Raw genomic sequence first — 11,719 nt, forward strand, 5'->3', positions numbered from 1 at the left:
CAGAGGCCTGCTGTAAAGCGGGTGTCGGTGGATACTGGGAGAAAGAGTCTGGTGCATCCCATAGTCGCCCTTCAGGATCAGGTGAGTACCCGGTGCTGGGAAGGGGATTCGTGGGGTATGTGTGCCTTCTTCCATTTAGGCCCAGGTTCAGACCTACTAGAGGAGGAGAGTGCTGGATCAGTCTTGCTGCTAACAGCAACAAGATGCCAGGCATAACAAAGGACACTAGACCTGATAAGCGAACCCAAGGATCTGGGTCAAGCGTGTGACCAACATGGTGGAAGGTGTGATCCAATGTTGAAAATATAACAAAATCATATCTCTGTGCTTTAATGTAGACAGGTATGGTCACTTGAAACAAGTCACAATGGAGCTACATCACTGTACTATTAAATTCTTACCGGGCCTGTCCTGTCAACCACTTCTCTGCTGACTGCTAACTCTGAACTATGCGGGACTTGGTCTTTAGTGGTCATCGAGATCTCACCAGTAATACAGGTTGGCTTGCAAACATGAACTCCCCAAAAAAACTCAAACAGTTAATCGTGGAGGGAACAGGGGAATCCTGCTCTTAGCGTGGTTAAGCTCTTTTGATTGGAAATTTAAGGACTAATTGTTTTTCCCTCTTCTCCAGTAGGGGGCCTGAGGAGGATCCAAGCATCCGTGGCAAATGACGTGTCAGCCCTCTTGGACTTGCCGAGCCAATTATGCTCTGGTACTCTATCTACAGACAGCCTTCTACAAGCTCCAAACTCATGGGAATTCAAAGGCTTTAAAGGGGTAGTGCCAGCTCGGAAGCGGGTGTGTTGATGCAGACCTGACTACCTAGGGGTTTCGGCTACAGTGATCTGGAAGATTGATTGCTACACATCAACACAAGGCCCTCTGGTTTCAGCAAAGCTGTGAGCCTGCCAGAAGCAGGGAGACAGCAAGCAAGGACCCTACCTTGCAGAATAGGAGGAAAGAATTTTTGGTGTTGGCAGACAGAAAGTTGATCCACTGGGGCATCGGGGACTGCTGTGGAGTGAGGATTGCGGAGTACTTTGAGTTATGATGATACTCCTGGCTATTGTTAATTTACTCTGCTTTGCTAAGTGTTTGCATTTCTGAAAATAAAATCTTCCTAATTGGCTTTATTCAACTGATCTCTGTCTAAGTGATTTCCGATCCCATCGATGTACCAGGTCTTCCAGCTGGTATCTAATCTGCCCTGGGCAAACCAGCCAAGCTGAGGGCTATAAGGTCTGTTATTCTACTGGTATCTCTACATGACTTTATTATGGTGCATAGAGAGTCCCATCACAATTTTTCTATGGGGCCCAGACATTTCTAGTTTTGGCCCTTGGACAGTGTGTGCACGTGCCTAAGAGAACACAATTTGGAAAATTTATTTACAAAATATACTCAAATAAAAATTGTATTAGGTTTTCATTTTTAAGATAGATATATTTAAACACAGTCTGTCCATCTCCATTAATCTACTATACTTACATGTCCATTCCTTACCTGCAGTTGTTTTTAGCCTGGTATTCTGGGCAATGATCTGTGGGGCAAGGAGTGATCAGAACATTTTGGAGGACTGCTTTGAGGATCCTGAATATGAAGAGTTACTGGATATTGCAAAATTTGGATTGCCTTCTCCTAAGACAGTTCATCGGAAAAGCATTGTGATTGTTGGTGCGGGGATGTCCGGACTTTCTGCAGCCAAAACTCTACTAGACGCCGGTCACCGGGTAAGTTGTGGTCAGCATTTGTTTTCCTGATAAAATATAATCATATCTACCCTATATAATATTGTGAGTGTTAGAGACTCATTTACAAAGGCTGTTTTCAGGAGCCATGCTGATTTATACTGGTCATGGTCAAAGCAGCTGCACAAATGAAAGTCTGTTTAGTACGGCGCTTGGTTTCTAGGATATAGGGGAAGAATAAAGCTGGAACTGCTCTGGTAAAAGGATGATAGGAAATTGTGGGGCATATGGGAGAAAGTGAGAGGTTGTGATGATGACAGTTGTCTAAAACTATACCGGTCATTTTTCATCTACTATATATTGGGAAGACAAGTGGGACAACGGGATGTGATCTGAGAGAGGTTACGTTGGGGAATCAATAGCCATTAGATATGTCATATTACACTATGTTTTACATCCCAGGTAACCGTATTGGAAGCCAGTAACCGTGTAGGAGGTCGTGTACAAACATACAGAGACCCAGAGGGCTGGTACGCAGAGCTGGGGCCCATGCGTCTGCCAACGATTCATAGGTATCAGAAAATTTTATAGTCTCAACTAAGTTCATTTACTGGAAATGCTTGTGTGAATTAAATCAGTGGGTGGCACTGGCATGTTGTTTATAAGATATATAGATAATGATCATAATGCTGAATTGGACGGATATGCATAATTAAAACATACTCAAATCAAATGCATGTAAAAAATAGCGTATGTATGTGCACATGCTCAGTCAGACGCATCTCATGATGTGTGCAGCTCTGCACCTGCAGAGTATGTGCTAGATTTACGTCAGGTGCACATTAGATACACTTACACCCAAATCAACATATTTGTGCATTGAGAATGTTCTGTTACTGCTCCACTAATATCTCACATTAATTGCATAAGAACGCATTCACTTCATTAAATTAAATACATCTAATGTATGTTCACATAAAAAACAGATTGAAATAAAAATGTTCGTGCATCGAAAAACATTTATGAAGGTGATGATGGAAGAGTGATAGGCAACTGGCCAGTGCTAACAGTCACTATATATGCTATGCAGAGGTGGATCATTTTAAGAATCCCAGCATGTAATGATCTGATATGGATGTGCATCTGCTTATGTTTACAGGATTGTGTATGAATATATTAAGAAGTTTGATTTAAAGCTGAACCCTTTTATTTCATCGGATGAAGACAATTTCTACTTGTTCAATAATATAAGACAAGTACACAAAGACATTATTAAGACACCAAACTTGTTTGCATTTGATCTCACTACTGGGGAAGAAGGAAAATCTCCTGATGATCTGTTTACTGAAGCAATATACAAGGTACACCATTTTCTATTATTAAAATGAATGCAGATGGGGTACATAAAGTGTACTTTTTGACCCAACATTAACTGCAATTAATTCTTCTCCATCTGTACCAGTGAGCATATGATCAGAATAATTACCAACTGCTGAAGCTTTTTTTTTTGTTTTGTTTTGTTGTTGTTATACACCCTTTGCGGGAACAGTGTTACACATGGGCAAACGCAGGATGTGCAGAGGGGGTTTCCACACCACGCCACCAGTAGGCGTGACCAGCATGCATGGGGGTGTGGTTATATTAGACAGTGCTTGTCTGCTCTCCAACTCTTCCTTTCCCTATAATATACATGGGCAATGCTGCATGCACTACTGTTAGGTGCACACAGCTCTCCCTTATCAAGCAGAGCCATGTGAAGCGGGGGCAAGGTCCAGCCACCTCAATTATACAGTGTCCCAGGCTTGGGTGGGGGTTTTCAGGCACTAGGAACCCCCCCCCTCCCCTCGGTTTGCCTATGTTACACCCTACAATTAGAAAGCACACTTATGCATGCAAGGTCAGGGTAAAAAGCAACTACTTTGAGTCAGGGGCGGATCTAGAAAGATTTTCTACCCAGGGCGATTTAGGGGGGGCGATTTAGGCCCCGCCCTCTTTCTGCCTTTTAAGGCTGCCGGCGGCTGCACAGTATGTGCAGGTCCGCTCGGCAGTTTAAAACACAATCGGAGCAGCCGGGCAGCACATTGTCACTGCTGAGCGGACCTGCACATAGTGTGCAGCCGCCGCAGCAAGCCCCTGCAGGGGGGGCGATTGCCCTGATCGCCCCCCCCTGGATCCGCCACTGCTTTGTGTGCAACAAATCTGGGAGCAAAAACTGTACACAATCTGATTTTCCTTTTCTTCAAAGGTGCAACAGGAAACGTGTCTGCAGTGCCAGATCTGCACTTGATCATCTGCAGACATGTAGATTACTTACTTTTCCATCACTTGTTACAGTTATACTGCATTTATATGCAGTCTATATGGCATTACACCATTTATGAAGACAGAGGGGGATGGGAATGGTTTTCTTTCAGTGATTAAACACTTTGTCCAGACACTTAGTGTATGACCTGACTTTAGATCTTCTGCATTACATTTAATAACTGTGTCTCGTGATTCCATCTTGCTTTCCTCTAATAAAGCAGACATCTTTCCTAATTGGCTCCTTCTCATATTGTTCATATTTTTTCCTTTAGTTCCTGAAAGACGTCAATGGTAAAGATTGTTCTGACATCCTGGACAGATTTGACAGAGCTTCTGCGCAGGTAAACATATTCGGCCATAGACAAAAAAACTTTGTTAAATTTGTTTAAATTGTTCACAAAAGATTTTAAAACTATTATTCATAATAAAGGATTATAAATGCCTTTTAATTCCTATTCTTCCTGTTTGTGAGCACTTGGAGTTTTGTATCTACGGGAAACACACCAACAGATGTATGGATGTGATACAGATAGAGCAGCGGTAGCTGTAGAGCATAGTTGCCTACTCTCCCAGAATGTCCGGGAGACTCCCGAATTTTTGTGAGTTCTCCCGGACTCCCGAGAGAGCAGGCAAAAATCCCGGAACCAGCATCTCCCCGTTGTTGTAGATGGCGGGGCCACGATGCTGCGGTTAGCCCCGCCCCCTGCTATGGTTGGCCAGAATTTTATAAGGTTGACAGGGGCGGAGCCTAATGGTGCATCACGCGTGGCCATGCACCCTCGACGGACCCCCTCCCGGACAGCTGGTCTCAAAAGTAGGTAAGTATGCTCCGGAGCAGGCCTGTCCAACCTGCAGCCCTCCAGATGTTGTGATACTACAAGCCCCAGCATGCCCTTCCTGGGGCTTATAGTTTCACAACATCTGGAGGGCCGCAGGTTTGACAGGACTGCTCTAGAGCCACATGTGACTCTGTGAGCTTTGAAATGTGAGTCCTGTAAGGGGCAAGTAAGCTGCATCTGAGATCTGATGGAATGTAAATCAGTTGATGGCTGTTCTGTCCTCACTATAACTTCCCTTTAGCCTGAATATAATCAGACAGACAGCATAACCACTCCTACTTTAATAATCCAGTCTAGATGTGAAAATCTGAAGAATGAGCATACTTGCCTACTTTCTGCAACTTGTTTCTGGGAGAGGGGCGTGACTGGACGGCGGGAGGGGGCGAGGGAAATGCTGTTTTGTCACGGGGCGGGGCCAAAATGACGCGATTCACCGCAAATTGCGTCATTTTGGTAGAGCAGTAGCGGGATGCGGGAGATTTGCCAGCTCTCCCGGGAGTCCGTGAGACCGACTAGAATTTCGGGAGTCTCCCGGACATTCCGAGAGAGTTGGCAAGTAGGAGAATGAAGTTTATTCAAGTAGCTTAGAATGTGATAATTCTAGTGGTAAAACTGTAATACAGAAATAATGGCATACATTTACAATATGAACAGATGCAATGTAATGCAAACATGAAAAACATAGCAAAAGTGCATAACTAGGGAGCAATCTTACCATCGATGCTGTGCTAAGGAGAGATATACTGCACCTTACTTCTAGATATTTAAAATGGGCACTTCCTGTGATTCCCATGATGCACTGAAAACTAAACTACAGTGGCCCTGAGAGTTCAATTTTAAGCTAATACCAGACTGGCCCCTAGATGGAGTTTACACAGAACACATGCATATGTAAATATAAAAATGCTGAAGGCATAACAATGGCCATGTAAGAAGATGTGATGGCATTTGGGGAATGTGTGTAGGTCTGTAGGTATGTGGAGGGGTTTGATTTTCAGGTAGGGAGTATGTGGGGAGGTCTGATGGCATATGGAGAGGTTGATGGTCATGTAAGGGACATGCGGGAAGGTCTGGTGGCATGTAAGGGACATGTGGGGAGGTCTGATGGCATGTAAGGGACATGTGGGGAGGTCTGATGGCATATGGAGAGGTTGATGGTCATGTAAGGGACATGCGGGAAGGTCTAATGGCATGTAAGGGACATGTGGGGAGGTCTGATGGGCATGTAATGGCATGTGGGAACATCTGATGGCATTTAAGGGGCATGTGGTAAGATCTAGTGGCATGTGGGAAGGTCTGCTGGTATGTAAGCAAGGCCTTGAAAAAGCACACAAGCGAAACGCGCGTCGGCGTTCGCTGTGCTTCTCACGTACTGCTGTTGTTTTATATCTGCAGCTAGATATCAGTATTCTAATTGTACAACCAAGCTTAGTTCCAGCAATTATAGGTCGGAGCTATATTACGCTAGTCACTGCTCATAATGAGATGATACAGACCTCCTAGAGATGTTATAGATTTAGCAATTGGGCAACACTTAACTAGCGGATGACACTCGTATTTGTGTCTCATTCGCGTTGTTTGTAATGCAGCAACATACTAACATTAGGCAATTAGAGCCACGACTATTCAATTAGCCAGTAATTAGTAACTATAACACTTTAGTTGATACCCGACTAGCTACAAGAGCACTATACTTGCGCCTCAATAATGAATTACTGCTGAACGAGTCTAGTTGAAAAGCTAAATCTCAATATATACTAACTGATATCAGCTGTAGACAGCTAAATCGCCGCCTTAACAATTTAGCGAGCAATGCTGCCTTGTATATTATCCAGATAGTTATCTCAACTCACTACAGTGTTCTACTTTACCATATGAATGTGTTATCAAGCACTATTACACTGACACTATCGGTAAATGAGTGATTCAACAGCTATATAAAATCAGCAGAATAATAACCCATTTAATATCCAGTACAATAACGTGAGAACACAGCGATTTTGCAGTTAGATCTGCATATGTTTTTATTTATATTTCCGCTAGTTGTATGAACCAATATTTTAAATGTATACCAATAAAACGTCATTTTAATCCCATACCCCGGAGTGCCTCTACATATACTCTCTTTCTTCTGGCCCTCTATTTAAATGTACAAGTATAAGGGAGCACCCTCCAGTTATGATAAAGATAATGATTTGGGAAATACACTATTAGTGATATTGGGGTTAAATACTGTTTACTTTATTAACCCACTTAGTGCAGTAATTTTTTCCTTTAATTTCCTAAACAACAAGATCAAAATCAAATTTTTAAAATCAAATCTTGTACAACAAGAACATTGAAACATTATACAAAAAAAAAGAACAGAACACCGGTGCCAAGCCTAGAGAAAATCTGAAATAAAAATATTTACTAATATAAAAAAACAAATACATTAATAAAAATATAAAGTCCACCTTCTAATCAAGAAAAATATTTGTATTACTATCAACAATGTAAAACAGTAAAATTCTGCCAAAGTATAATAAAATATCCCTACAGTGCACACTGTAAATCACACGTAAATTTGTGCTCAAATGAGCATGAAGTACATTTCCATCGAGATAATGGTGGTGGGTAAAGTCACATCCTTTTACATACTGTATGTAAAATATCTAAACAATGAACTGTGCCTAATTGGATACAGCGCAACTTTCCCAAGAAAAAAGGAAAATACTTATGCAGACTCATTGGTGCTTTTTTAGATTGCGTAGACTTAATAGTAGGGAGTATGATAACTCTTTAATAGATGTTCCACTCACAACAACAACATAGATATATAACCCATAGTTGCCGACTTTCTCACGTTGACGTCCGGGAGCTGCCTGGTCGTTTCGGGGGTGGGGTTATGCAAATCATGTCATTTTGGCCCCACCCCCTGGCGCAATGACACATAGGGCTAGATTTACTAAGCTGCGGGTTTGAAAAAGTGGGGATGTTGCCTATAGCAACCAATCAGATTCTAGCTGTCATTTTGTAGAATGCATTAAATATATGAAAGCTAGAATCTGATTGGTTGCTATAGGCAACATCCCCACTTTTTCAAACCCGCAGCTTAGTAAATCTAGCCCAAAGTGTTGAAACACTTAGCCTGCGGGGTCCAGACATTGCCGCTTTAAATGACCATTCATCTAAGTCGCGCACACGTCGCACTGAAGTGTCGGAGAGCTGTCCATTCGGAATCACTGCCTGTCAGCCTGCGGTGCCAGCGGACGTCTGCCTCTTCGACTTTCAGGTAAGTCTGCTTGTATTTAGTTTGTGTTTTTTTCTGCCATCGTGGTTTTTTTTTTGTAGGTATAAGACACGTCGGAATTGTGGTAATCGGTAATACAATTACCACCGTTGTGGTATAACAGCTTCATACAAAAATCCAATCTGCCTTTTATTATCAAACACACAAATGTACAGTCCATTTAAACACTTTGTGGTATAACTGCTGGATTGTATAGTTGTAGATTTTAGAAACAAATTGCATTTTACGAGAAAAATCAGAAAGTTACAATTAGTGAGAGAGGAGGGGCTAATATGATTGTAGCATAGTTGCCAACTCTCGGAAACAAGTTTCCGGGAGAGGGGGCGTGACTGGAGGGCGGGAGACTGAACCGAATTTCGGGAGTCTCCCGGACATTTCGGGAGAGTTGGCAAGTATGGATTGTAGGCAGAGATGAGTGTTGTTATTCTTACTGTACCCAGTGATATGACTAGAAATATGACCTGCTCCTCAGGGCCGGATTTACCACTAGGCAACCTAGGCAATTGCCTAGGGCCCAGCTGTCCCTCCCAGCCGGCGGTGAGACCACAATTTAAAAATGGGCAGCTACTTATGGGCCAGTGCTATTTGCTTGCCCCCCCCCTCCCGGGCTAAAGTCTGCCAGACAGCCCCTGAATAGGGGTATATGTTATGCAAAAAACTATAGTGCTATGGATTTTATCAGGGAGGGGGCCCCAAACCAGTACCTTGCCTAGGGCCCCATGAGGTCTAAATCCAGCTCTGCTGCTCCTGCAACACCATAGCAGATGGATAGAGAAAGGGGCATTCACTTGTGTGTATGCTGACCCATCAAAGTAACACTCACACTGTAAATGTGCTCCTCTCTGTAAGATTTATAAAGAGTTAATGATTGCAATTGTCTTTTTATATCTTTTATCACAGTCTATCCTGGTGGATGAAGGACGTGTGAGCGCAGGAGCTGTTCAAATGCTTGGATACTACATGAATTCTAATGGGCTTTACTACACCTCATCCATAGAATCAATTGAGGATTTGACTGTGTTTAACAACATGACCAGGTACAGTCAACAGGAAACTGGCTTTGCACTTAATAGTTTATATATTTCTCTGCTGGTATTTGCACCAGGCAAACCTTGATAAAGATATTATTGGACCCCTAGGACTGTGAATTAAATACAATCTGGGCCCTTCCGTTGTACGTATGTCCCTGATAGTCATATCTACCCATTCAAGTTTATTTGATAGAAAATGTCTATCTGCAGAACTTGTGACAACATAATAACCAGTTGAGAACTTTGGAAACCAATTTCCAGGAACACATTTTTCAATGTGAATGCACTACATCTATTAACCTTCCAAGCATAATAATATCACTGGAAATAATTATACTACAATCCTATCACCAGGTAGAGATGTTGGGAAGGGCAAAGTGCCAGCAACCATCATGGCAGTCAGCAGCCAGCTCACGGAATTCTAACTGACTAATGTCACTGAGATGCTTGTAAACTGGAATCTGAATCTACGATACAGGGAGCTTCCTACATGTCTCTCACGATTAACCAGTTAGAGTGCTGGTCTTCTGCACAGAAGTGCAGAGTGGAAAGAATACTCCTGGAAAAGTTCTCTTTCCACCCCTTTATGCGGTTTCAATAATCCTTTCCGCAGTGCCCCGTAAAACTAGATGCCCTGGTGCTGTACACCTACGCCTTACTTTAAGAGGAACACCCTCACTCTGTCCAAGTTCTCCACTGTGTATGTGAAAATGTTTGTTCTTCCACAAATGTTCTGTAAACTTATGTGCTTCGGCTCTGATTTTCGGTGCGCTTACACAAATACAGGTGCACAGTGAGAATTTTTCTACCGCTATTGGCTTTATATTTTTTTCTGTATAGGAATGCAAATACATTAGTTTATAGTTTGCATGTTCATGTTTCTAATTAAATTTGCTTCGACAAAGCTATAAAGCACCTTTTGTGCTTGACTGATCTATCTGCTGGCATGCACTCAATGAACAGATATCAAATTACTAACTTTAATGTACAGCACATCAGTGACAACACATTTCTACAGATGAGGATCAGTTTGTGTAAACATCACTACATTTTTATTGTTTTTCACTAGGTTCAATGAGATCACTGGAGGTTTCGATCAGTTGCCTTTGGCCTTTGCCCGCCGACTTGGAAGTACAATCAGACTAAACTCCACTGTAGTTAAAGTTATAAGGATGCCGAAATCTGTGATTGTCCAGTACCGCAAAGATAAATCTTCAGGTCTGACCAGCTTAGCAGCAGACTATGTCATCATCACCTCCACTGCAAAGGCCACCAGACGTATGGAGTTCAGTCCTCCACTGAGTAATGACAAGTACAACGCATTGAGTTTCATTCATTATACAAGTTCAACAAAGATTCACCTGAGCTGCAACGAGAGATTCTGGGAGAAGGACGGGATAGTGGGTGGAAAAAGTTATACTGATCGTCCATCTCGTTACATCTATTACCCAAGTCATAACTTCACCAATGGAGGAGGTGTCCTCCTAGCATCTTACACTCTGGCAGACGACTCTATGTTCTTTACATCACTCAGTAACGAGGACTGTGTTGATGTGGTTCTAGAAGACTTGGCTGCCATCCACATGAGATCAAAGGAGGAGCTCAGGAAGCTGTGTCCAAAATCTGTGGTGAAGAAGTGGAGCCTGGATCCATATTCTATGGGAGCATTTGCCTTCTTTACCCCTTACCAGTTTGGTAACATGTATCAACCATTGTCCCAACCTGAAGGCAGAATATATTTTGCTGGGGAACACACATCTTATCCCCACGGTTGGATAGACACGGCTATCAAAACTGGTCTGAAAGCTGCAAGAGACATCCACAAGGATGCCAATATGTTTCTCCATAAATAAATTCAATAAAAATATATATAAATATATATAAATGTTATACACCCATTTTATCTGATATTTTATAAAAATAATTTGAAGTTTATAATCTATTTAGTTTTGGGCGAGGTAAAGTAAAATAAGATACACCAAAAATACACTTGAAACAAATGCCAGGCAGGTTTAACACACGCCCTGTCCTTTACCTCTAGCCTAGAGGACTACAGTTATCTTTTCTCCTGGTTGCTCGAGTCCCAGCCGCTTGGCCCAATTTTCTTCCCCTCTACCAGTGTGGTAGGCATCTGATACAAATTCCCTCTGCTCCAGCAGGTCCACCAAGCTATCAGACTTGCAGGGTGATGCACTGAGGAAGCGTGAGCAAGCACTAGTCCAGCAGAAGCCAAATACTTCAAACCAAGGACTCTCCAACACAACAACCTCTCCATTCTGAACCACCTGCCCCAGGGCTGAATCCTCCATTTTAAACAAAATTACATTTCCCACATTCCTGGGAAATAGCCCATTAGTGGGCTTAGATATATCACCCTTAGAGATTTGGCAGCTGTCATGATAGGCTGATATAGGGCTGTACCTTTCATATTAATACATACTCTGGCCCCTTGCTGTTTTGACTTCAAGGTCTCTAGATGGTCACCACCTGAAACAATGGTGACAACCTGCCTCAGGTTTGTTTGCTAGATCCACAGCTGCTTCCACACCTGCTGAGACATAG

The 11,719-nt window shown here is 42.6% G+C and overlaps 1 protein-coding gene across 1 annotated transcript; it reads left to right on the plus strand.

Moving 5' to 3' along the window:
• The first annotated feature begins 1,512 nt into the window (after positions 1-1,512).
• LOC142106825 (L-amino-acid oxidase-like) lies at positions 1,513-11,042 on the plus strand. The gene is made up of 6 exons (XM_075189852.1): positions 1,513-1,733; positions 2,154-2,263; positions 2,851-3,052; positions 4,268-4,336; positions 9,027-9,163; positions 10,227-11,042. Exons 1-6 carry the CDS (start codon positions 1,539-1,541, stop codon positions 11,008-11,010), a joined length of 1,497 nt encoding a protein of 498 aa, XP_075045953.1. The 5' UTR covers positions 1,513-1,538; the 3' UTR covers positions 11,011-11,042.
• The last annotated feature ends 677 nt before the right edge of the window (positions 11,043-11,719 follow it).

The sequence above is a fragment of the Mixophyes fleayi genome, chromosome 11 (assembly GCF_038048845.1).
Source record: "Mixophyes fleayi isolate aMixFle1 chromosome 11, aMixFle1.hap1, whole genome shotgun sequence".
In the NCBI taxonomy this organism is placed as follows: Eukaryota; Metazoa; Chordata; class Amphibia; order Anura; family Limnodynastidae; genus Mixophyes; species Mixophyes fleayi.

Coding starts and splice junctions, on each gene's coding strand:
- LOC142106825 (XM_075189852.1), top strand. CDS start 1,539: ATGATCTGTGGGGCAAGGAGTGATCAGAACATTTTGGAGGACTGCTTT. Junction 3,053..4,267: donor TTACTGAAGCAATATACAAG/GTACACCATTTT, acceptor TTTTTCCTTTAG/TTCCTGAAAGACGTCAATGG. Junction 4,337..9,026: donor TTGACAGAGCTTCTGCGCAG/GTAAACATATTC, acceptor CTTTTATCACAG/TCTATCCTGGTGGATGAAGG.